At 40.6% G+C, this 27,738-nt stretch overlaps 1 protein-coding gene across 2 annotated transcripts in view; it reads left to right on the top strand.

Moving 5' to 3' along the window:
- The window catches only part of LOC131032370 (vacuolar sorting protein 18), a 251,231-nt gene that overhangs the window by 133,826 nt on the left and 89,667 nt on the right, over window positions 1-27,738 (top strand). For both annotated transcript variants that reach the window (XM_057963318.2, XM_057963319.2), the window contains exons 17-19: window positions 3,780-3,842; window positions 3,986-4,116; window positions 18,183-18,288. In XM_057963318.2, the coding sequence (XP_057819301.1) occupies window positions 3,780-3,842; window positions 3,986-4,116; window positions 18,183-18,288 (300 nt within the window). The remainder of the gene's footprint in view (window positions 1-3,779; window positions 3,843-3,985; window positions 4,117-18,182; window positions 18,289-27,738) is intronic.

Here is a 27,738-nt window from a genome sequence, read left to right as displayed (position 1 = left end):
ATAACGATATAGTTATGCAAATGTATATATGGTACTTATAGTGATATGATGCTGTTTCTGATCTGACTTTATATGCTTGCAATGATGATGGTGCTCTCTCTGATATCGAACTTGTTCTATATGCAACCGGTTTTGACTCTCAGGCCAAATGCTCATTTAGAGCGATCCAATAAGGATGAAATAAGCGATAAATTGATTTGATGATGATATCCAAAATGATTTGTAAGGCCTTTTAAACCCTTCATGTACCTTTCATAAGGGTTGTGACTCTTAAATGGTTGCATCTCTTCATTAATTAAATTACTCTTATCTCCAGATTGCACCACTTGACTATTTGAATTTCATGGTAATCACACCTTATGTGGATAACTAATCTGTTATTAATTAACAGCATTTGATATACTTCTTTTGGGTGGCGATAATGATGGCATTAATGTCTGTTTTGCTTGTTCTTCATGTTTGATATAATTGCTCACGGAGGCTTAGATATATACAGATTGCTGTTTGTTAATTATACTTTCTTGATTTAATCAATTGCTCTTATGGAAACATTGATGCTGTCTCTGATATTCGATTCCTCTTTATCATCAATTGTGGAAACAGAAGGCTGTTGATGATCTTGGTTAAGGATCTTCATATGGCTTAGTCAACTTAACTCCAATCTTGAACACATGAACAGCTGGTTGGAGAAATTTATGACGTGCCTTGGATTTGATAATTGATCACATGGTTTTCTATTGTACTTTCACATATCAACAATCCTTCTTATCACTGTTAATCCTTCAAGTTACTGCTTCATGAAGATGTTACCTAGAAAATCGTGAAGCCTTATAGTTAAGACAATTTTCTTTGATATGATATTGCTTTAGCTTTCATCTTGATGACCTCCATATAAGCTGGCTCTGCCTATTGCAAGTTATCATCTTTCACCAAGAATATACAAGTCTAACTGTTTTGTAAATACTAAATGCTATGTACAATTCTTACTTCTACTTGCTAACTAACTTGAAAGTGTCCAAGGTCTGCCACACCTGGACCACATGTGTGATTGATGCTAAATCGTTTTTATGTAAAGGATGGGGACATCACAGGTACTACCATAGATACCAACAAATATAAATATTTATTTGCAATTTAAGTACGTGTGGCTTACATGTATGGCCATTCTAACAGTCCCCTTTGTTCCCTATTGAAGGTAACTTATTTACAACTCAAACAGTTGTTTTTTTTCATAGACTTGAAAACATTTGCTTTATGAGACAAGAAGTTGTTTCTCAAGGAATGGAAGCTTTTAATAAAATTTTCAAAATTGAAATGTAACTTGTTTTCGATTTTATTGCGAGTTCTCTAACAAAATTGACTAATCACATTCTTTCTTATAGATAGACAAATGTCACAGTTGAACATTAGCATTAACTATTTTGTAGGATATAGAAAAGAAGGTTGATTAACTCACTTGAAACAATAATGTCAATAAATTTTTTTGATCATCAATGGGATATGTGTAAATGTTTTTTGTCTGGTTCTATGTACTTGCAAGCACACATGGGGAATGAGAATATACGTTGCAGTGATCAAGACATATATCTAGTTTTTATTAATTTGGGCGAGCCTTTAAGTGTGGTCATTAGTAAAATCTATTATGGAAATCCTCAGTAGGTGCCATTTCATATTTAATTGTAGTGTCCCTCTTTTAGCCACTCATGTGACGATGTGATGTTAGCCCATTTTTTCATGGTCCCGAGGGCTAACTAGGACTTCACAGGGATCAGAGAGGGATTTGGCCTAGGTGATTTCAGTTTCAGGCCAATCGGAGTTGATTTGATGGGGTTTCCGGATACTTACTATTGATAGTAAGTCAGCAATGCTCCAGTGACTTAGAATATTTGATGCAATTTCGAAATGTCAGTTTTTGGGTGATCTTTATTCTTTAGCCGGATTGGTAACTTTATTGAGCTACTTGTTATTTGGGCGATAAATTAAAAGATATTAAAGTTAAATTTAAATATTTAACTTTAACGTATTAATTACTGTTGGGACTAAAGTTAAAAGGAAAAAACTAAAAGTCCCCTTTCATGTAGAGACTTGGCGCCCTTCAAAGGAGAATAGTATTTAAAAGTACGACTTCTAATGCATTATCCCACATTGCTGGTGCCTTGGGAATCAAGCTCTTGAGAAGCTATTTAAGTGGCTGAATGGTATGATTTGGGCATGCTTGGTTATGTACTTTGCTGTGGGTTCGATCTCTCATGACTAATGAGATTGTAGAGCTGGCTTTTGGGGACGATACACCTCAAGAGCAACATTTCCTATGCCTGTGCGAGACCAGGTCTGGGAAATATTGGCATTCTAAATATTTTGTGCAGCTAGAAATATCACAGTAGGACTTTGGGTGTGAATGGAGGAATATCGAGCAAATACTTCCAGCTAGGGTGTTGCGCAGAGACTATGCAAGCTGATAGGATTATTACAGGTCCGTTTTGAAGTTTGTCACCACAATGCTGCTGGGCGTGGTTTAAGTTGCTGGCTGTTTACACTTTGGAGAGTTCATCAATATTTGCTGAGACTCAGAAAAGGTATCGTACAGATTAGAGAGCTCTGGGAGTGGGCCGTGGCAGCCCAAGAATCGTTCTGAAGGTGTTATGTAGGTGCTGCGACTTTTCCCAAGGGTGTCAAGTCTGTAACTGCTGTTTGGGAGCTGCACATACCCCTGGGCTTTTCTATTTTCTTGCTGAAGTGACTGGGTTACATCCTATCGAACCAGTGTGTTCAAGGAAGGCTGCATCTGGAGTCAAGAGGGAAGCTGGAGTTGAAGTCACAAACTTATCGCTACAAGAGCACTTGTATTGGTATGTGGACTGCTGTAACTATCTAATTCAAAAGGAAATGACAATATGATGGGGTAATTTGTAATATTGTCTCAGTTCTGATTTTATGAGGAATATTTAGTAGGTATATTTGAAAATCCTTCACCATACCAATGTTATTTTGCATCTCTATATTTTAAGGAAAAAACTTGTTAAACCAAATCAAACATTGTTGCACCAAACTCACACAAACCACCGAGAATCAGCTTAAACTCTGAAAATAGTCTTTAGATAAATGCGTGCCAAGTGTTTGATAAAATGTCGACACACACAACTGAGCATAAGTACAGAAAGGGCGGGGGTCTTACATTAATGCCATCTACCTTGGCATTTTGGCGTAGAAATTATCCATCTGATTAGACAGAATATCATGGTTTACAAATTTAATGGTCTACACATTGATAATATCAAGTACGCTTTTCCAAGGAATCTGACATCCATCTGGAATCCTTTTATTTTCTTCTGTCCATTACAATGTTATGGAGGTATAGGTCTTATTTTAGAAGGCCGAACCTTGTGTACTTGCTCTCTATAATCTTATCCAAATTTACTAATATCTTCAGTCAGGACCATAATTATCATGATTCAGCTTTCATTTTAATTACTGCAATCACAAAAGTTAGTACTATCTACTATGGAATAGTGGTATTATCTATGCATTATGAACAGTCTACCCCTGGCATCAGTTATGTACCAATTAAATGTTTTAGGTTTAACTATGGATAAGAGATTGCCTACAATCAAAGTGTATTTGCTTAAGAAATTTTATAGTTGGTGTTACTGTGGGAATTTATTAGTTTCTTGCAACCTTATCAATGTCCTGAATTGATAAGAATTTGTTTGCTTTTAGTCTTGTATAATTTCATCCTCTTTTTTCACAACATATTTGAGGCCTCTATTTATTGATCTCAGCAAGGAGAGACTAGGAAAGCTTTGGAAGTATTGCAAAAACCAAATGTTTCTCCAGAGTTGCAGGTACATATACATGAACTACCCAATGTATGATTATAGGGAAAAAACAGTGTCGGAATAAAATGTGGGATACTTATGAAGTGTGATAATATAAGAAGTTCTTTACTGCTTTTTTGTTGTGAATCTGATCATTCATATTATTGTAGTACAAGTTTGCCCCAGATTTAATCATGCTAGACCCATATGAAACTGTTGAGTCATGGATGGCTGCAAGCAATTTGAACCCAAGAAGATTGATTCCTGCATTGATGCGTTATTCCAGTGAACCCCATACAAAGTAAGTATAGGGTACTGTTTATTTGTAGTTCTTGTTTTTATCTTGTGTCATCTCAGATTTCTGAACTTGTGATCTCTCTCTCTCTCTCTCTCAAAACTTGTGTAGCTCTCGTTTGACATGGCTGAAAGCTCAATTTTTGCATCTGTGCTGCAGATAGACGTCAAAAAGATTGTTCTTCACAAGAGATAGATGATTAATAAGGAATAAAGGTTATGAAACAGGCTCATCCAATTGTTTTTTTCTTAAAATCCATTAAGTGGTAATCTTTGGGTTGATTATTTTGAAACAAACATTGAAGAATTTATCCCTTAGAGACCTGTCCTGTAGTAGGACATTAAATGTTGGGAATCTAAACATTCACATGGCCATCTTAGAATCAAAAAATTGAATGTATGTCCAAGGAGATTAATTGGTTAGAATGTTGGGTTTTTATTGTGGAGACCCAAGTTCAATCCTATAGGGACATCTAAAGTAGGAATTCTAAGTTGTGACTCATTTGTTAAACACAAATATACTTGGGGAAGGGGGGGAGTGAGGGTGTGTGGTAGGTGAATCAGTATATGCAAAATCGCAACATCAAATCCAATTCATCATTAGAACTATTTTTGGTTCTTAGTTTAACATTGATGCAGCTAACCAAATGATAAATATAATCACACATCAACACATAAGAAAACCAGATATACGTGTAAACCTAGAAGGGAAAAATCATGGTGAGAATAGCTGCTTGGATCTGCTGTTCAAATCCAGCCTCACAAAGAAATATGAAACTTGCGAATGTTAATGGGCACCAATCCACCGGAGACACCAATCCCCGTACAATAAATTTGTAGGCACCAACCTACAAAAGACACCAATCCCCTAACTCTGAAACTGAGCACCAACTCAGATTTGTGGCAACAACCTCAGTTACAACAGGATATGAATTTTGCGGACCTTCCAGACTTAGACTGCATCATTTGTCAGATCTGATCAGCTTCAAAAGACTCTCTCAGTGTGTATAGGATCTACAACATGATCCACACACCTTATTTTATCTCTGCTAATTGGATAAGCAACTTGCATAGCTCTTTAGCTACCCTTACACAAACACACTAGGAGTGAACCTAGGTCAAATATATATGCATTACAATGATAATTACATTCACATGTTGGCCTAGAACAAGATTATTGCATTTGCAGGTCATCCACAACAATAAACCCAAATCAAACGTGTAATAGGCTAGGTCCAAAATCCCACACGTTACTCAAGAAGAGCAGACATGTTATGTGTTACCCAACATAGACTCTAGTAGCTCGAAAGCACATCCACACACTACCTCTGATTCGCACAAGCTACAATCCTCTGGTGCATTACTGTGGAACATCAACCCAATTGACCAACTAGCACAATGAACACTCTGTCACCTAACTTTCTGTCTGCTGAAGCTCAATCTCTCAAACTTTGGAAGATAACATTGCATATGTATCTTTACTTAACTTCCAAACCGCATACTATAACTCTCACCTGTGGTAGAATGCGGAGCAAAACAAATTGCTAGTGAATGAATGCATGAAGGAATGAAGGAATTTTAATGATGTTTGTGAGACCAGTGGTCTAAATGTCCAGGAGATAACAAACTAATCTGCATTCTGATTTTTTCCCACACCGACTCTTCTGTTAAGAATCCTGAGTAAGAAACTTGCTGTTTTGTGAAGTCTTGGCTCTTCAAAAAGTTCATTCAGATTGCTCACTTTTAAGTTGTTTACAAACTAAAAATGGTTATCTTCATAGGTGGCAGAGGCACATTCTTTGATAAAATGCCATTCAGTTTCTACCACCCCTTTGCTGCAAAAAAATGCAAGTTTTCTTCCCAAACTTCTTTGGGTACCATCCATATGCAAGTTTCACATCTCAAATGATGAGAGCTAGTTCTTAGTTGTGCAATTAAAAGTTTAGCATTTCCTTTGATTGTGGATCTCAAATAGTCTTATCATCATGTTTCCACATGGGGTTAAATTCTTTGACATAGTATGCTTTTCTTTTTGCCTAACTGTTTTGTCCACTGGGCATTCCTAAATTTTTCTAACACCCACTTTTTTCCTACGATTTAGCTCCTTTTCAACAACCATCTTGGGCTAGTGGTACTCATCTATATTTTCAACCTTTTTAAAGTAATTTAGCAAGCAAATGATTGCTGAAGGTTCAATTGGGAACATTTTAGTCTCTGCTAAAAGGATCTCATATGGGACCATTGATTTGACTTTGAGACTACTAGTGATTAAATGTTTTTGAATTCTTTCTATTTGCCACCATTTGTGATTTGACATTCTTGTTTACTCCCAAAGGGAACTGGTTTAGATGCAGACTAAACAGTAAATGGAATTGACATCATATAGAAAGGTAACATAACAATATCAACACGATAAGATGGCCAAAAAGATATATCATTTATTTCAAAATGCAAATGTATACAATACATAATGTGTAATATCCCTTGCTGATTATGGCCTTAAATGCTTCAAGGAATATTGTCAAACAGTTGTCCTTCAACTTCTTAACCTGCTGTTATAAATTTCTGATTGTTTTGTTTGTTGTTTTGCTTGATGCCAAATGATGTTTCAGTTGATTGCTTGTGAATTTTGAACATAAGATGCCAATCCTTGAATTTGAACTAATAAATTAAACTACATGAAAGAGATACATGGCTAAAGAAAATACAAATCAGCATCTACAGCCAAGAGACATTACGTCAAACAGTTGGCATGTAACTATCATTTGCTGGGCATAAATGCACATCACATTAAATACATAAGTCCAGCTTCAAACCCCTTTCTAAGCAATCCTAAGTCTATTATTTGCAATCATCAAATACAATGAACAAGTAGTTGCTTGGACACTTCACATTCAATGATATGTTCAGATTAATGTCATCTACAACAGCAACATATATATGTTCAATGTATTACAAATCCAAAAAGAACCTGATATATAGCTGTTTGCTGCAAATGATGGTCACCATGTTGAGATGAATGCCACTGATCATCAATAGCTGGACACTAAGAATAAGATAGATTGAAGCACAAGAAGGTGATCGATTTGGTCCTTCTCCAACACGCTTAGCAGCTGGAAGTGTAAATTCAACATATAAACCTTCAATCAGGCCTGCATTGCCTAATGTGTCCCATGTGGTAATGAAAACAGCCAATAGACTTAGGTGTTGGGCCAAGAAATAGACTACGTGATACTGCTGGGTGAATCGCTTGACTGTAGCAGCAAATTAAAGCTTGAATTCTGATTAACAATGGCTGCCAGAAATGAAGCTACAGGTCTGCAATGAATGTACTTTCAAAATATATTCAAACCCTTGCACAAATACGCTTTTTATGCACAAAAATCTGTATTTTTTCTTCTCTTCAAATGGTCGCTGTCTCAGCTACTTATGAATCCAAACTCATGCATTAAACCCAATGGTGGACTCTGATATAAATCCACTCTACTTGAAGGTCTGGGTTTGCGTCCAACCTTCAGCTTCTTAGGATTTTCATCCTTAGAAACTAACCAGTCACTGACTTTCAGCAACAATGGAAAAATAGCTTCAATGAAATACTCTCATAACATGCTCTTGAAGGAAGACAAGGTTTGTTTATAAAGATTCCTCAAACTCCAAATCAATCTCCACGCTCAATGTGGGATAAATCCTCCTTTACTTTTAATTCCTCCTTAAGGCTTGATTTCCCATAAAAAACATATTAATAACATTTAAAATGTTATTTCATTAAGACTTAGGGAAAACATTTAATATTTCATTAAGATTGGCACTCATAATTAATTCCTCAAATTGCCCCCTTCCAATGATGACTTGTCCCTCAACTTAAGTGAAATTATAAAGTTAAATTATAACTTTATAATAAGCCATTTAATGATTTAATTTTTATTTGACCACTAAAATCTTCATAACTCCCAAAATACTCAACATTTTGATTTGTTGTCTCAAAGGGAAGTTCATCCTGCTTTTCCCCATGTGACCAAATGCACTTTCTAAAAATAGAAAGGTCCCCTCTCTATGAGCTTCTGGCTTACTATAAATAGTAAGTATGGAAAATGTATAGCAAATGGAGACCAAATGACACCAAACGAAATCCAACCCAAAGCATACTAAATCCTGGAGTAGATGCCAATTGAATGAGACCTTCTGTACAACCTCATTAGCCTACGAGGGACAGAATGATAGGCTAATCGTTCAAATATAGGAACAAGCTAAAAAGGGGACATTACATAATGGTTTCCAAGACAACCATGAAGTACATATAGTACATCGAGGTTCATTAAGATTACCAACTATCGGCAACTACCAACAAATACTTGGAAACAAATGTCATTACATCACCAATTGTTACTTAACAAAACATTATTTATTAACTACAACAAAATTGCTGACTACATTGACCCCCCTCTTAAAAAGATGTCGTCTGCCAGACGACAAAAACAAAGTTGGGGCTATGTACAACAACAAATTACTGAGAAGCAAGGTGTGAGGACGTCCCTGTACAAGTAGAGGACGCCAGAATGGATGTGGCTCTGGAGGTGGAAAGCGTCCGGCGAAGACACTTCATATGCTCCATACGAAGCCTCAGATCACGTTTAGCCAGCAACCCTCGTTTTGGTGACCTTTTCACCATTTGCACTGCCTCCATCAAATCCTTCTTGGACTTCTCCAACTCTTGAGCCATGACTTTCTTGCACTCCTCTAGTTCTGCCAACATGACATCCTCTCCTGCTAAGATAGTCTGCTGCTACTCCAATTGCTCCTTATGCTCGGACAATTGTGCCTCCAAAGCCATACGACGCTCCTACTCAGAGATGGTGAGTTGTGTTTGTTGAGCAAGCTGCTCTACACAAGTTCCATTTGAGCAAATAATTCCCTCATCATCGTATCCCGAGTAGCCTCTGCCTGGGGAAGTGCATCTACCTTCATTGTCTCAACTTGCTCTAGGGAAGTGTGTGCTTTCTTCATTCGGTAGAAAACATTTCGGAAGCAATTCTCCGTACTGTGGAGTGCAGAGAGTGCTCGATCATGCTTAACCATTGTGGTGGGTCTCGTTGGATGCCATGCTTCCAGCATCTCATGGGTCTCTGCAGTAGGCCATCAACGGGATATGAAATAGCGAAAGAACTTCCTCTCACAACCTAGCTACATAAAGTTCAAAACCTTCTGCGCTTGATTAGCTGCCAGTGGCGCATGCCCAATGTCCATTTGTCGTGACAACACTGCCACCTTGTGTGTAACCAAGGCGTTATCTTCTAGTTCTGACAAATATCTTCGTGCCATACCCAAGATATCATGGAGATTTGGTTTTCAAATCTAGATATGCAAGCCTTGTGTCTCATCCTCGCTAGACCCGTTTGAATCCCCATCTACTGGTACCTTGGCCTTAGCCTTGACCGATTCGGAAATAGTGGCAATCTCTTGTGTGACATGGCCATTAGGTTCATCTACTTGCAATGTCTCTACATGCTCGATAACTTGTACTGCTTGGTCCCTTGCTACTACTTCGTTCTCCATCTCTCCTGCAACTACCAAGTGCGCGACTTCCCCCTTTGTAGCTAGCGAGATCTCCAAATCCTTCAATAATTTAGGTGATGTCGGGGGAGGGGCAGTCAGTGTCTCCTCAAACTAGCTAAGCCAACTATCAACCTTTGCATTTGCTCCTTCATGCTCTGTTGGTGTGATTGTGGCATCCATGGCAACTGGCACCTTCGTGGTGGCGACATTGGTACGTGTGGCGGTCAGTGTTGTTCTCCATTTTTTTAGGATGGTGATTGGTGTGGCTTCTTGCACCCCTTTTGGCATAGAAATTCTTAGTGATGCACTTGTTGGTCGTAAAATGGGCTTTGTACTACTTGTTATGCTACGTTGGTTAAGTATGTTAGTGTCGTCGAGGGTAGTTGTCCGTTGCACGACGGTTCCCCACAGGTGGTAACCGCAACCCTCGATCGTGTCTTTATATATGCTCTTGTACTTGTTGTTGGATACACTGATGCAGAGAATGATTATTGTACTAGACATTTTGGCATTAATGAAAGCATTGCTCTCAATTTCTGGTTACTATTCTATCCTATGGTTATTATCTGACTGTTGATATGCAATATTAATAACACACGCCACGGGGTAAACATCTGGGGCTGCTGCCATTTGAATCTGGGTAGCCACGAGGCGTGAATGTCCTATGGAGGATAATGGGCTAGCCCATTGGCAATAGCATCGAGGGGGATGATAGCCGACTGAGAGAACTTTACGAAGGGGAGAACGCATTGACAGGCGACTTCGTGATCCGGTTCCAAGCGGCTATAGAGACTTTTGTACGAGGGGAGGCTACATAGGAAGAGGTACCCGAGGGTGTAGTCTAGGACGCTCTCAACGTCATTCCGACGGCAAATAGGTTGTTGCACCAACTCCCGCGTCTCCTAGCCCAAGCAACCCTTGCCCACCAGCATTGAAGGGAGGAAATCCAGCATGAGGAGCGACGCCAATAGGTCCTCCGGGAGTACGAAGAAAACATCTGTCACTGGGAAGATGAGTGTAATGGCAAGCGACGACGAGAAACTTGAGCCTTAGGGGCAGAATAAAGAACACTCCTACATTATGTATGGGAATTAAGGCCCAACTTATTAAATAAGGATAGAAATAAGAAGGCACAAAGTGAGGAGTGGGAGGCTGCACAGAGAGCCTTGATTCTGGAACAACAAGTAGAACGTAGATGGAGGCTGAGACAACTTGCCGAAGGGTTGCCCGAAGGGAACCAAGGAGGTGTCACGGAGGGTGCAAGAGCAGAAGCCGAAGGAGATTTGTACGTGTCGCTAGAACACCGTAGGGTGAGAAGCTACGAAGAATTTTTGGAGGAAACAAGGCTACAAAGAAATCTGGTCGAAGACACCCGGGATCAGTTCAGGAATTTGTCCCTTACACCGCGCATGGAGGACCAGCAAAGGGAGCGAACATACGACGAGGGTGAGAACGGAGGGGAGGGCAATCGTATGACCATAGGTGCGGAGGAGGCACAGGCACATGGCAAGAAGGACCCCCTCTTGGGACCCATCACACCAAGCATGCGGGTACAAACCACCATACCCCTAGTCACTCAAACAACAAACACCACCGGCATGGGTGGGAGTGGTGTAGGTGCATGACAGGCGACACAACCCCCATCAATGGCCAGTAAACAAAAGCTGCCGAAGTTCAATGGCGACGGGAAGGAAGATCCCGTTCGCCATTGCCGCACTCGTGAAACCATATGGTCAGCGAACGGTGTTACCGACCAGGATGAATGGGTAACACAATTTCCAACAACCTTAAGGGGAGTGGCCATCGACTGGTACTTCGATACGGATAAGGCCAAAGTCGGCACATGGCCCAACTTGAAGAAGGAGTTCGAGATAGAGTTCCACCTCCTCAGAGACGACAATGAAATAGTAGCCGAAATCTATGGCACAAAGCACTTGGCAGAACAAGAACGAGATGGTCCGAGCCTATAGTCGGCGGCTCAAGGAATTGTTGGGGAAAATGGAGAGTCAACCAACGGATGGGTTGAAAAAGAGATGGTTCGTGGAGGGATTGAAACACTCCCTCCGGAAGGCATGTGAAAAGAAAAAATGCACCGACATTCAAACAAGCATGCATTTAATTTAAAAAAAAACGACAACCAGATTGAAAAATCATTCGATGGAGTCTGGAGCTAAGGTGCTGAAAAAAATTAGAGTGGAGAAGAAGGTTTTTGGCATCTTAAAATATCAAAAAAATGATGTGCGCCATGGACTTCCGTGTGGTTCTGAAGGTTTGAAATTGGTGTTGGCGGTCAGTGTTGTTCTCCATTTTTCCAGGATGGTGATTGGTGTGGCTTCTTGCACCCCTTTTGGCTTAGAAATTCTTAGTGATGCACTTGTTGGTCGTAAAATGGGCTTTGTATTACTTGTTAAGCTACGTTGGTTAAGTATGTTAGTGTCGTTGAGGGTAGTTGTCCGTTGCATGATGGTTCCCCATGGGTGGTAACCGCAACCCTCGACTGTGTCTTTATATATGCTCTTGTACTTGTTGTTGGATACACTGATGCAGAGAATGATTATTGTACTAGACATTTTGGCATTAATGAAAGCATTGCTTTGAGTTTTTGGTTACTATTCTATCCTATGGTTATTATATGACTGTTGATATGCAATATTAATAACACACCCCACGGGGTTAACAACACTTGGTGAGATTATGTGCATAGTGGGAGATGGTATGGTCGGTGCGACATTGCCCACGACACTACTCTCGGCAACTATCCTCGATGGTGGTGGTGGTGGTTGAACTGGTACTGGATATGCTTCTTCCGCCAATTCTTCTTCCTCTCCTAAACTTGAAATGACACTATTTGGGGAAGCGTCTCCATTGGATGATGACAAAACTGTAATGATGGTAGCCTCATCATTGCTGGTTGACGAGCTAGTGGCTAGTGGGCTAACTGGTTGGCAAGTTGGCACTTCCTCTTCCTTTGCTGTGGCATACACGAGGGAGTCTCTAATCCCGCTACTTGTGTACCCAGGCTCACCCAATGGAACGTTGTAGGCCACATTGGTTTAATTTGTACATTTGGTTGTAATGTTCCCCACTTATCACCAACACTTGTGTATGGATAGCATCTAAGAATAGGGTGATAGCATGCTGTGTCAGATAAAAAGCCTTGTGATGGAGACAAAAACTCATGAATTCGATTTAACAAACCTCTCACCTTGTTGTACGTCCTTCCCACATATATGTTCAACATGTACTCAAACATCCAAAAGGCTATATCAAACGAATGGCTTGTGCCCATTAGGCGACACTTTAACAAATCTAGTGTGCACTTCCACTTGGCATCGGTGAGGAAGTTTTTCTTCAAACCCTTGTGCTTGCCTAAACTCCGAATGCTCTCTACTTCTTCTAACATTAAGTGTTGCTTGCACACCCGCTGAACATACATCTCCTTCGCTGCATTTATCTTCGTGGGTTTTTTGGTGGAGTACTCGGTAGATAGAATACCCATCACCCTGGTAAAATCTAAGGGTCGATACTGGATAGTGACCTTGTAGCCATTGTAGTTGATGATGAACTCCCTTCTCACTCGATTGTAACGTATCATGATGGCCCCTAGGTAGGGCTCGAACTCTCTAGAGTTAAAAAATGGCAACTGTGCAACCTTGTCTACCGATGCACTTTGAAGCGTGCCCTTCAAAGTGTGATTGTCATCCTCCATTTTTATCCACCAGCTTCCGCAGTCGCTAGCTATCAAGTATCCCAGGTAATGCTATCCATAGTGATTGGTTCGTTACTCTTTTGCTTCCCTCTTGCAATGTGGGGTTTCGCATGTTTGTTTCCCTTTGAAGTCCTCACCATGGCTGCAAAAACTGATCTCTTTTCTTTGTCTATCTTGGTCTTATTTGGTGGCTGGTTGTTACAATAACTATCAATTTTCGGGTGCCTTGGATTGCCGAAACGCTTCAACATGTGTGAATTGGAGTCAATGCTCTTGTATGGGCTTGCTAGTTCCTTTTTGCTATACGTACTATGGGCCTTCCCCTTGTATGGTTTGGAATTTCTTCTCTCGTATGACCTATTCACACCACGTACAACCTGTAGTGCTATCCTGTATGGCTATTGATGCCTCCCCCTTACGATTTGATGCCTTGCGTAAGGATCAATCTCCTTGTACAGTTCAATCATCTCCTCATATGGTTCAATCCTCTCGTACAGCTCACTATCCTCATCATGTGACGTATTTGCTTCCACGTACGGTGCCTTCCTCTTCTCATACAGTATAGTACCTTCGTGCTTAGTGCGTACTCTGCAACTCATACGACTTCAATTCATACGGCTTCTATCTGTATGACCTCTTGCTTTGATTCACCTACAATTTCCATACGACGTACAACTTCTCTCCTTTGGCCAAGGGCTTGGGCTTATCCTTTTGTAATGGATACGACCTCTCTTCTCTATTTCTTGCCTTCGTCCATCTCATCGCAAACTTTGCTCTTCTTACCTTCTTGTTTTTTGTTTTTTGTGCTTGTCCCCTTGGTAAAGTAAAATGACTTGATCAGAGTGATTTATAAGGGCCTCTTTTTCCTAGGGAGGCACAGGGTAGGCACACGCAAAGCATACACAACCATCCAGGAGGTGGTTAAGGTGGTTACGCAGGTGTTTCACGGCTGTACGACTATAACCAGAAATCAGTTACACGAGAAATTAATGGAGTTGGCTGGGAAACGGAGTTGGAAGAAGCAGTTGCACGGTTATCTTGTCCCCTTGGATGGTGTGTATGCTTTGAGGAAGTACTAGCCTCCATATTGTTGGTACCGGGTTACGTTCTCCCCCTTGATTTCTAGTGGTCTCACAGGTTTGGGGATGACTGTCCAAAGTGAATTCGAGGTTGGCAGTGGTGGGGCTCCCTAACTTCCTTAGTGCAACGCTTGATGATATCCTCATTATACCAATCTCGCTTGGCAATAAACAAGTCACCTGCCTTCACAATCATTTTGAGGCATGGGCCTTGTGTTTCACCATGCTCTTCCAAGTCAAATTCCTTTTCTCGATCCACCTCTGGTTCCACTTCCTTCGCAGCTTGTTCCTCCTTCCATTTCTTCTCTTCATCAATATCATAGGCCAAGTACCCTCGGCATATCCCCTAATATGGTGCTTTCCATTGCCAATAAATGGCCATTCGCATCTAGAGTGCAGGTGTACCAAAATAAGCATTTGTTAGGTGCTTATGGATGCGCGGCACCACAATGCCTTCGACATGTTTCCTTGCTAGTCTTTCCTTGATCCATATTATGGGTGTAGCCCAATCTTTATCTAGTGCATATGGTTGGTCATTAATCACCGAGTCTTCGTCCAAATTTCATCTCTCCCAAATGTCCAATCTCCGCGGGTGGTGTATCCCAACATGTTTACTACTATAGCGAGTCCTTTTATCTCCTAGTAGGTCTTGAGTTTAGAGCTGTTCATCGAGTCTCATATGGGGTAATCATCGAGCATTGCAAATTTAATGGCTCCATTTTGACCGACCTCCCTTACCTTATAGGGTTCGGGCCAACGAACCTTAAACTTCCCTGGTTTAATTTTGTTGTAGCCATTATACATTAAAACCAACTGACCCGACCAAAAGTTCATCCTCCAGGTCTGTTTGTCGTGCCATAACTTCTGCCGGTGTTGTACCACCTTTGTCGCCCATTGCACCATCACTCTACGCTTATCCAGCTTATTGAGGGTAAGTAGATGTTCCTTTAAGCTCTGTATCTTTGAGGTGGTTCTCTACAACAATGTATAGTCTTGGCACCAAGTACTCCTTCGAAGCCACTGCCTCCTACTTGTACATGAATTGAAATGGGTTGTGTCCCGTAGTCACTTTGTATGTTGTGCGGTACGCTGGATTCTCTTTTCCCAGTCTTCTTCCTCCATGCCACATGACATATATTATGGAAACCAAGACCATTTGCTCGGGGGTAGTATAGACTTGAGATGTTGTGGAAGATCTTAAAGGCCCTCGTCATTTGTCAAATGACATGGTTCACAAAATGTACTCTCTTGTCACTAGTAATCTGGATTGCGATACCAAACCTTGACATGATCCATTCATAGATAAACTTTGTTGTAGTGATGGCGGTATTATCAAGAAGTGCTCTAGCCTTCACTCATTTTGTGAGGTACTCCGTTGCCACCACAATATACCTGCATTGATGTGTCGAACTCACCTCCAATGGTTTGACAAAGTCGAGAACCCATTTGTCAAACAATTTCTAGGGTTGTGAAGGAAATAGGGGAATGAAGTTTTGTTTGAGTGGTTTTCCAACTCTTTGGCATGTATAACATTGCACTACCCTCTCATGGGCATCCATATGCAATGTTGGCTAGCTAGTAACACCTTGCGTGGAGTGGTATTTGGTGCCATGTGGTCTCCTACCAACTCTTCGTGTTACTCTTTCAACACTCCGGGAATCTCATCCTTCATGATGCATCTTCAAAGCGCTTGGTTGGGACCCATCTTGTATAGCAGCCCATTTTTAATTGAAAGGTTTCGCTTTTAAGTCCATCTTCTTCCTTTCGCTCGATGGCATCTCCCTTGGAAAGGTGGATGTTGACAAGTACTCCCCGATGCTCTCATACCATGACGACAATGCTAATTTGGAAGAGGTGCGCATCCAGGAAGTCCTCGTTCACCCTGTTAGGTGGCTTCCCCAACTTTTTGCGACAGCTGGTCGTTGATGACATGACTTTTCCCCGGGCCAACGATAATAGTGAATGTGAATTTTTGTAGGAGGAACCATCTACTCACCCTCCCCTGAATAATTGGCTTGTTCACTAAATACATTAATGCTTGTTGGTCCACATAGAACATGAAGGGTGTCGTCAGCAAGTAGTGATGAAATTTTTGGATAGAGTACACCATGCTCAGTGCCTGCCTCTTAGTTGTGCTTAGTTACTTTCAGCCTTGGAGAGTAGACAACTAGCAAAGAAAACTGGGTGATCTAGTCCTTGTACACCCACTTGCTCCAATGTGGCCCCGATTGCATAGTTGGAGGCATCCACATGCACATGGATCTCCTTTTTCCAGTCCGAGTATGCAAGGATAAGTGCATTAACCAGTCTTGATTTTAGTTCACTAAATGCCTTTTCCCGTTCCTCCCCCCATGTGAACGGTTCTCTTGTTGTGACATTTTCACACATTGCTCCATTGCAAATGGGACCCCCACTTTTTGCTTAGTTTTAGTTAGCTTGGCAGTAGTTTCTATCTCCTAGCCCTTATGATGTTTGCAATGTCTTGTCAGTCTGGAAGAAAACGTTGATCAAACCCTTGAAAATAGGTAGGTCAAATCAGGGGAAGGTATGGTCCAGTTAGGATTTCCAAGTTCAAAATCAATGAATGAGGTCTTCAAGTTTAGAAATTACTATCTCCCTTGAATTTTTCCATCAAGGATGAAAATCCACAAAATTACTATCTCCCTTGAATTTTTCTTCAAGTGCTTGAAATCCGCGACTTTTCAAGGGAAAGAATGACAATTTTTCCATGCACTTCAATAATCCTCGAAAAATTGCAAGCAGGCAAATATTTCCTTGACATGTAAGAATGCACAAAAAAATTAGGTCAAGAGAAAAAATCCACAAAAAAAAGGATGGAAGAGAATTTTTCCAATCCACAAAAAAGGCATGAGTTAAATTTTTTTCCATAAATCCTCGAAATCCCCAAAATGCCATAATCCATGAAATTTTCATGATGTGAATCAACCCAACATGATATTTAGGTTGGCTTGAATAGGGAGTCAAACGTGTGGATGCAAGGTAAAAATGAAATTCGAGGCATTGAGGGCCAACTTTCCTTCCTCAAACGTGAGGAATCCATATAAGAAGAAGATCAATGCCAGATTGAAAGTATTATGCAGATCTTTTGATCCAGAAGTGGATTTCTGTAAAAATACGTTTTTTTCTTAATGTAAGATAAACAAGGTTCAGTTATCTTTTTTACCCATCATATAAGCTCTCTGTTTGTGACTGATATGATTGAGCATAATAGGTAAAAGATAATATGTATAGTTTAGAAACTATCAACAACAAAGTTATATATATTTTCAATTTTTTATAGTCATTAATAATTATAACAAGATGCTATTTTTAGAGTGAGCTAATTAATTAGGAACACCCAAGATGCTTGGCTTCCATATCATTATGATTGTGTTCAATACTGTACTGTATGAGAATCTACTTCTCTGTGCTGCTCAAGAATAGAGATAGAGTAGTGTCTCCTCAGCTTCTATTGTGCACTGTGCATTTGTGTTAGCAGAAATACATTTCATAAATTTTCCTTATAATGGTATAGACATGAATTGTTTGTGTAACATTACCTGCATGATGGGGGCAACGGATATTTCCTTCTGTAGCATATCTCATTTCAACAAGCTTACATCAGTTGTTTAGTTGAAAAGTTGTTCCTCTAGTCTTCTAATGGATTATTATGTTGTTTTTTGACTGTTTTGGTTAGACTGCTTACTGTCTTTAATGAGACATCGTCTACAGGGACGAGGCACATGAGGCTATCAAGTATTTGGAATTCTGTGTCCAGCGGCTCCAAAATGAAGATCCTGCTGTGCATAACTTGTTACTTTCCTTGTACACAAAACAGGTTAGTTTAGCTACTACCTGATCCCTTGTGAAACATTATATAGTCTTGCTTTCAGTTCAACATAAAAGATTTCTTTCTGGCAAATGTGTTTAGTGAAAAAGGTCATGGAAATAAAAGATTTTGATTTCAAAATACGTTTGGATAGAGGGGACTGCTATATCTTGTGATAGCTCATTTAAAATTATCTATTCTATGATTTTTGCTTTTAGTCATATGAAGTTTATATACCTCCTGATAGTCTGAAGATTAATGATTTTTTGCAAAATGAAATGTTCTCATGCCCTTTGATTCACAGATCTTCCATACTCTTTTCAATCACTCAAAGCACAAAATTGTATTTATTTCCAGAAATTTCTCTCTTGACCAATGCTTGTTTCTTGCCCCCAAGAGGAGGCCAAGGCATTCTCAAAACTAGGATCCTCTGCCAAGTTTCATGAAATCTGTCTATGGGAGCCTAAGAGAAAGCATAAAGAAGTACACCAGTTCATGTGATACCATGCATAAAGGACTGTTCTCAAGCCACATATGTCCAGCTAAGGAAAATGGATACAACCTATGTCTTGAAACTCCTCCCAAGGTCTTTTTCTTGATGCAGGACACAACATTTAGAGTATGACTTCCAAAAGAAAAGGCTTTTATCCACAGGATTATGGGAGCTCTGCCAAGCACAATAACTCACATCATTGGGCACAAGACAAATGGCACCCTCCAGGCCTGGTGTATGTCAGAATAATGCCAAGGGGCTACTTAATGATTCTGTTGTCCTCCAATTGTGAACAAGACATATCTCAAGACCATCCTCGTTTCATCAAAAAGTTGTGATTTTATGGAATATAGAGCTATGGATTTTAACCCAACAGAGGATCTTTGTAGCATAGTCCTTGTCTATGTTCGCTGACCCCTTCTGCCAACGAAATATGGGCAGTAGTTCTTGTAATGCCCCCTACTTGGAAGCTGTCATATTTGCAACAATTATTATACATTACTGAATGCATTACCAAGTTATTATGCCTTTTTACAATTAATTCTACATTTCATAAGTCATAGCCTTGTATATTATGATCTAACCTTGTTACTACCATACCCTAAGGGAGGAAGGGGTGATTATGTTGCCAAAGCGCTGAGAAACCAAACTACAACAGGCTCCCTCAAGGTTTACGGATGCAGATCCTTACCCCATCTTGGGATTATACCCTCAAGGTTTATGGAATCTGATCCTTACCCCATCTCGGGACTACCTAATTGGTTGGAATTAGACCACCTCTCCCTGAGCACAAATCTAACCCATCCTTCATAGGCATTAGCAGAACTATTAAGGAATGGGCTGTTAATAATTTAATATTATAGCCTTTCATGTACTATGAATGTATATGAAATTAAGTATGACTGTCATACATATTGCAGTCTATATTAATATTACTACTAAATTCTGCATAGGAACATTATCAGGCTTCATATGGTAAGCATACATATTAAGCACATCCCTGTGCATACCACCAAGAACAAAGATGTTACTGCCTGTAACTTAATAAGAGTTCTGTTATGATCTGATCTGATACATGGTGATGTCACTCGATGCTTTTGATTCCTTTCCTTTATATCTCTCAATGTCAGGGAGAGGTTACACCTCTTCTTCATATATGCCCTTTGGCAAGAGACACACCCTTTGAAAGATTGCAACTCTTTGTTATATCTGCCCTTTGAAAGGGACACAAACTTTCATGATCAGATCTGCACTTCTTATTTAAATCAGATCTACACTTCTGATTCCCAAATTATCCTTCCTCAAATGAGGTTCTCTTTTCCTTTTTATGTCATGTTTGAGGGAGTCGCAACTTTTCATTCCATGTCTTTTGACCATTCATTAACTAAATTAAATTTTAATTATAATTAATTATATTGTTTTATATTTTAATTTTAATTTAATTTTTATTCTTTTGAATTTTAATTTTATTATTATTATTTACCATTAAATTCTATTTCAAAGTGGGAACATTTCAGTTCTGCTCAGAAAAGTTGAAAATGTGATAGTGGAATATATAACGACCTTTAAGTTTACAAAAAACCAGGGAGTGATGTCAACATGAATCTTGACAAGCCTCTCCTAGACGGAATGATTCTTGATATAAGAGGGATAGAATGAGATTTGTCTGGCAAGTAGTCTCAGAAGTCAGGGACAGCATAGAATATTAAATAACTAAAATGAGAGAATTCTGTTAGTAGCATCTGGCTCAAGCTTGAAATTTTGGCCGAACATGGTCACTTGGTAGTCATATGCTTTGTATAGGCTACTAGCCAGTTTTGAGATGTTTGAGCAGCAGCCAGTAGGTGAATATTCAGTTTGAAATTGTGTCTATTCATTGTGGTTTCCTCTACATTGGCTTCATTTTATCTTCCCTCTTCTGGTGTATAAAACTCATAAAATAAATGGAATGTTACACATTTAGGATTTTTCTGGTTGAGAAGTTAAAAAAGCATCCAAAATTGTGTTTATATTTGGAATTTCTTGGGAATTGCCATGTCATTGTTGGAGTCAATTGATTTCATTTCTGTTGATTGGGAGCATGTTGACTGCCAAAATTCCAAGCCCTAGTCGAATTCACAAACAGTTCAAACTGTGTAATGGTTACCCCAAAATCCACTTCTAAATGAAATCACAGCTATAAAGTAATTCCGTCAAACACTTTGCTTGCAGTCCCTAATTTCTCTGTTTTGTGTTACAACCCTTATGACTCCGGAATGGTTTGTTGTATTGTTTTTTTGTGCCCTTTTAACAAGGATCTATGCATGTAACATGAATATGAAAATGAAAGCATAAACACACAACTGAAATAACCAACACACTGTATTTATAATGATTTTCAGATTAAGTGCGATATTGGCAATGAAACAACTCACTAAATACTCCAGCAATAGAATAGCATGAATATTGTTTTCAAAGAGTGATGGCCTGGGCCATAGCATTAGGCTGCTGCTAACAAGATGCTACAGTACGCAGCTGCTACAGTGACGTTGCTACAGTGACGCGGCTGCTACAGTGACGCTGCTAGAGTAATATTTTATCTTCAGTCAGTCCAAAGTCTTCATATATCATCCCCTCAAAGTGGCATAAGCATCGGACAAATGGAGATGAAGTTATGAGCAAAACATCCAATCTGCTTGTAGCTAGAAACGTGCCCAAACTGCCTGATAATGAAGTTGGTAGCAATGGATTCCAAAGGCCAAACCCCAGGGGAATGACGTCTAGAATGTCACAAGAGAGGATAGATGTCCTCTGATGCCAAGAACGGGTCTGCAACTCATTGCATCAATTTCTTCTCATATCCAACATATCTAATGAAGCCACAAACGCTTTCTTTTATTCTCTTTCCAAGGGTCCACTCAACTCTCATCGGCAATGTGGGATAAAAGATGAGCAATATAAAACATATATTAAAATATTCACTTATGTCTCCCTTAGGTATAGATCCCATAAAATAAATATTAGAGTAACACTTTAATATTTTACAATTAAATTAAATGTTACTTTAATAAAACTTCAGGCATTAAAATGTATTAGCAATTGGACTCCGAATAATGCGAGTGATAGCTCGTCGGAAAGCTCTCACCAAGGAGTATCAAATCCAAACACCAGAACTGGCCTCCACTATGTCCTACTGACTTACTAAAAATAGTAAGTATGCCTGAAACTGAGTAAATCAACTTCGTTTTGGCCCAAACTGGAAATGACTAGGCCAAAACACTCCAAGATCCCCTTAAACCCTTCGTTAGCCCTCGGGACCATGTAGAACAAGGCTAACGCACACACACTTGTTCAACTGCTAAAGTGGGGACATTATAGTCCGCCCCCCTTGAAATTGCTTGTCCTCAAGCAATCTTAGTCCAGCCTGCTGAATAACCTGCTCACTCTCCCATGCCGAATCCTCCTTCGGCAGGTCTCTCCATCTGACCAAATACTCCTTCACTATCCTGTTTCTAAGCTTCCTCTCTCTGGTGTCCAGAATAGCCTCGGGTACTAACACAAGCTTCCCCTCCTCATCCAAAGGGGGTAAATCTGCAGAAGGCACTACACTCTGACCAATGGCTTTCTTAAGCCTAGACACATGAAACACATTGTGCACCCGACTGCCCTCTGGAAGCTCAAGCTCGTAGGCGACTTCACCCACTCTGCGAATCACCCTGTAGGGACCATAAAATCTAGGCTTCAACTTTTCAGCTCCGCTCTTCTTGAGCGATGACTGTCTATATGGTTGTAGCCTCAAGTAAACCATATCCCCTACCTCGAAACTACGCTCTATTCGGTGCTGATCAGCGTACAATTTCTGTTGATTTTGGGCCTGCTGTATATTTTCCTTGAGCACTTTCAGGATGTCATGACTATCCTGCAATAAGTTTTTGGCTTTGGGCACTCTGCTGTCCCCCAAAACTAAATCCATGAAGCTAGGTGCGTCATAACCATAGAGTGCCATGAAAGGAGTCATCTTGATGGACATATGATAAGTGGTGTTATAACAATACTCTCCCATATGCAACCATCTGACCCAAGCCTTTTGTTGTGCAGTTACATAGTTCCTCAAATATCCCTCCACCCATTTATTCACAATCTCTGTTTGCCCATCTGTCTGCGGATGATAACTAGTGCTAGGTGTAAGATCTGTACCACACAACCTAAACAACTCCTGCCAAAACACACTCATAAACTTACTATCCCGATCACTGACAATGAATCTGGGCAACCCATGTAACCTGAATATCTCTTTAAAGAAAAGATCAGCCACCTGTGCTGATTTGTAAATGGACGGAATAGCAAAGAAGTGAGCGAACTTCGTCAAACGGTCCACCACCACATAGATGCAATCCCTTCCCTGCACTCGTGGTAAACCAGTGATGAAGTCCATCGAAATACTTTCCCATTTCCTATCAGGAATGGGCAAGGGCTGTAATAAACCTGCATGAAATGTGTGCTCTCCCTTATTCTGTTGACAAACCGCACACTCCCTGACATACCTCTGAACATCATCCTTGAGCCCTCTCCATGAGAACCGCTCTCGGATCTGCCTGTAGGTCTTGAAGATCCCCGGATGCCCAGCTGTTGGTGCATCATGAAATGCCTTCAGTATCACCTCTCTCAAATGTGATGACGGAATCAAATAAACCCTATCCCGGACTCTAATCAATCCATCTATCACCTCATAGCGATCATCCTGTATAGTACCTGAAATCAATCCAGAAGCCCAAGCATCTTCGACATACTCTGCTATAATCCGATCTCTCCAATCTCCTGAAATCTCTGCCAAAGCACATAAGTGAGGTCTCCGAGATAAGGCATCAGCCACCACATTTTTCTTACCTTTGACAAACTCTATGTCAAAGTCATAAGCCTGCAATTTAGTAACCCATTTTTGTTGCCGGTCATTAAGATCACGCTGGTTCATGAAGTATTTAATACTATTGTGATCAGTTTTGATCACAAAACGCCCACCTACCAAATATGATCGGAATTTGGCCAATGCATGCATTATAGCCAACATCTCCCGGTCATAGATAGAATAACTCCTCTCAACTCCCTGGAGCTTCCTACTCTCGAATGCAATGGGATGCTTCTCTTGCATCAATACTGCTCCAATCCCATCACCCGATGCATCACAATGAAGCTCAAAAGGCTTCGTGAAATTTGGTAGAGCTAGAACTGGACATGAAGACATTACTTGCTTGAAATGCTCAAAACACCTCTGTGCTGCCCCTGTCCACACGAAGGCCCCTTTCTTGGTGAGATCTGTCAAAGGCGTTGCCGTCTGTGAAAAACCCTTAACAAACCTTCTGTAGAATCCGCAAAGACCAAAGAATCCCTTAAGCTGTGTGAGGTTCGTAGGAGTAGGCCAATCAACTATAGCTCTAATCTTTTCAGGGTCTACTCGAACTCCATCTGCACTAATAATATGCCCAAGGTATAGTAATTCTGTCATACCAAACTCACACTTAGACTCCTTGGCATAAAAAGACTCTCTCTCTAGGATAGATAATACCTCCTCCAAATGCTGTGAATGTTCCTCCCAGGTCTTACTGAAGACCAAGATGTCATCAAAGAAGATCAAGACAAATCTCCTCAACTGCTCCCTGAATACCTGGTTCATACAACTCTGAAATGTAGCGGGTGCATTGGTTAGTCCAAATGGCATAACCATAAACTCAAAGTGGCCATAGTGACATCGAAAGGCAGTTTTCTCAATGTCTTCAGCCCTCATCCTGACTTGATGGTATCCAGACCGTAAGTCTATTTTGGTGAAAAAGCATGCTCCATGCAATTCATCAATCAACTCATCAATCCGAGGAATGGGATATCTGTTTTTTATTGTTTTCTTATTCAATGCCCTATAATCGATGCACATGCGCATTGTCCCATCCTTCTTCTTTACCAGAACTACAGCTGAAGCAAAGGGGCTTTTGCTAGGCTTGATGTGCCCCATTTCCAACAATTCCTTAATTGCCTTCTCTATCTCATCTTTATGTTTCTTAGGATGACGATAGGGAGTGATCATCACTGGTTTGGCTCCCTCCTCGAGCTCAATAACATGCTCTGCACCCCTGTCAGGAGGAACCCCGTGAGGAATATCACTGAATACCTTGGCATGTCTGTCAAGAATCTCCTGTATATCTAGTGGATGACTCTTCACTCGAGGCTCTGGTGAAGATGGCATAACTAAGCACTCTGTTGCCCACTCTATGTCATTATGCCAAAAAAGTCTCTCCATTCTCCTCAAAGAGACTACCCTGCAACTCCCATCTGAAAGTCCCCTGAGAACAATAGTCCTACCCTCATGCTGAAACCTCATTTCCAACTTCGCTAGGTTGAAAGTGAACTCAACCAGCGATGCCATCCATGTCATACCGATGATGATGTCGTAATCTCCCATGTCCACGACATAGAAATCATCCTCCAACTCATAGCCATCTCCAAATCTAATGTGAAGATTTGAAACCTTCTGAGTACATAATAGCTTTTGGCCATTAGCCACCATAACTCTAAAACCATCATGCTCCTTTGTCTGTAAGCCTCTCCTGGCTACCAACTGTGTATCTATAAAGTTATGCGTAGCCCCAGTGTCAATGAGAGATATAACTTTCTGCCCCTGAATAGTACCCCTGACCTTAAATGTGATTGCCTTTTGGGCCCCTGTCAAGCGTGCCAACGATCTATCATCCTTAGGAATGCTGCTCTCCTCTATCATGTTACCCTCATCTGAATCGGAGTGCTGATCCTCCTCCTCTGACTCTGACTCCTCTGCTGAAAAATACTCCATTTGATTTGCCTTAGCCTTGAGAGGGCATTTATGAGATAAGTCCCAAGGCTCTCTACACTGGAAGCACAGTTTCTTCTTTCGAAGTTCATTCAAGGTTTCACTGTCTAGTCCTTTTGATCCTTCTTTGGGTTTGTTATACTCTTTCTGAAAAGGTTTTTTGTCTTTGTCCTTGCGGTAGGAAGAATCTGTTGAATGGTATTTTCCTTTGTACACCGAAGGGGCTAAATCTCGTGCCTTTTTAGTTGCTTCTGCTAAGGTGAGTGGATCATGTCCCTTCACCCAACCACGTAATGGATCAGCAAGCCCATCACAAAATAACACCACCAATCTCCTAGGAGAGATATCAGTAACAAGTACAGACAAACGCTGAAACTCGGCGATGTAAGCATCCACAGAACCTGACTGTTTTAACTGTGCTAGCTCCTTGAAATGTAACTCGAGATCCCTAGTGTCAAATCTCTCAATCAATCTTTCTGTGAATTCCTCATAGGATGTAATCTGATTATGCCCCAGAGTCACCATGCCATGATGCCACCATTCATGCGCAACGCCGTCCAAATGCATAGCCGCATACTTGATAGCCTCATCCTCAGGCATAGGATTTAGCTGCAAGTATGTATCTACCTTCTGCACCCAAGCTCGTGCGGTCATCTTCCCTGAAGCATCATAATAAGGCAAGGAAAGTTTTCCAACTTTCTTTCTCAGCTCAAAATTCTGATTCCTCCCTCCTGCTCTAGGCATATGTCTCATCCTCAAGTCCATATAATCTCTGAGGGAAATATCTGCCTGAAACTCGGGTCCACTGGCCTCCCAGTCCCTCCTGAACTGACCCTGTAACTCAGTAATCTGCGGTTCGTTCATTGGTTGAACCGGATCCCTGGGTGGGAAGGTGGGTAGAAGAGGTCTCGAGCTCGCTGTTCGAGCTGGGCATGCAACGTGTCTAAAGTTATCCGCCTCATTCCCATTGTTGCCATGTCCATTATTACCATTAATGTTATTCTCAGGGCCATTGCTGTTGCCTCGGCCTCCATTATTATCATCGCCCCTATTGTTATCGTTTCCCCCATTGTTATTGTTTCCATTGTTGGCATCACCTGGATTAATATTGACGCCCATTTGTCTAGCCATAAGCTGCAACATCATGTCCATTCGCCTATTCTGCTCCTGCTACATATGCTGCCCTTGCTCTAATGTACCCAGTAACTGTCTGAACATTACCTCTCCCTGGTCTGGACCGGTATTCCTATCATCTCGGTCACCCATACTGCTGTCCTGATCAAAGAATATCTCCTCTCTGTTTGTATGACGGGATTCTATGTCCACCTGCACAGATGAACTAGACTGCTTGCTCTGTGAGTTCAAATTTCTGTTTTGTCTTGCTTTGGTATGGCGGAAGTTATAAGGCCCCTGTTGCATGCTTAAACATGCATGCTTAGCATGTTTTTTAATTCATTAATTTCTGATTTTAGTGTTTTGATATTTTGTCAAACACTTTTCCCTCTATCTGGCTGTTCCAAAGTCTCTGTAAGACCTCCACAGGATGGCAGGACTTATAGCTCTGATACCACTGTAATGGTTACCCCAAAATCCACTTCTAAATGAAATCACAGCTATAAAGTAATTCCGTCAAACACTTTGCTTGCAGTCCCTAATTTCTCTGTTTTGTGTTACAACCCTTATGACTCCGGAATGGTTTGCTGTATTGTTTTTTTGTGCCCTTTTAACAAGGATCTATGCATGTAACATGAATATGAAAATGAAAGCATAAACACACAACTGAAATAACCAACACACTGTATTTATAATGATTTTCAGATTAAGTGCAATATTGGCAATGAAACAACTCACTAAATACTCCAGCAATAGAATAGCATGAATATTGTTTTCAAAGAGTGATGGCCTGGGCCATAGCATTAGGCTGCTGCTAACAAGATGCTACAGTACGCAGCTGCTACATTGACGTTGCTACAGTACGCGGTTGCTACAGTGACGCGGCTGCTACAGTGCACGGCTGCTACAGTGACGCAGTTGCTACAGTACACGGCTGCTACAGTGCGCGGCTGCTACAGTGACGCAGCTGCTACAGTTCGCTGCTGCTACAGTAATATTTTATCTTCAGTCAGTCCAAAGTCTTCATATATCATCCCCT

The sequence above is a fragment of the Cryptomeria japonica genome, chromosome 8 (assembly GCF_030272615.1).
Source record: "Cryptomeria japonica chromosome 8, Sugi_1.0, whole genome shotgun sequence".
NCBI classification, from domain to species: domain Eukaryota; kingdom Viridiplantae; phylum Streptophyta; class Pinopsida; order Cupressales; family Cupressaceae; genus Cryptomeria; species Cryptomeria japonica.
The sequence above is the reverse complement of the archived record's forward strand: the minus strand, read 5'-3'. Positions and strand labels throughout refer to the sequence as shown.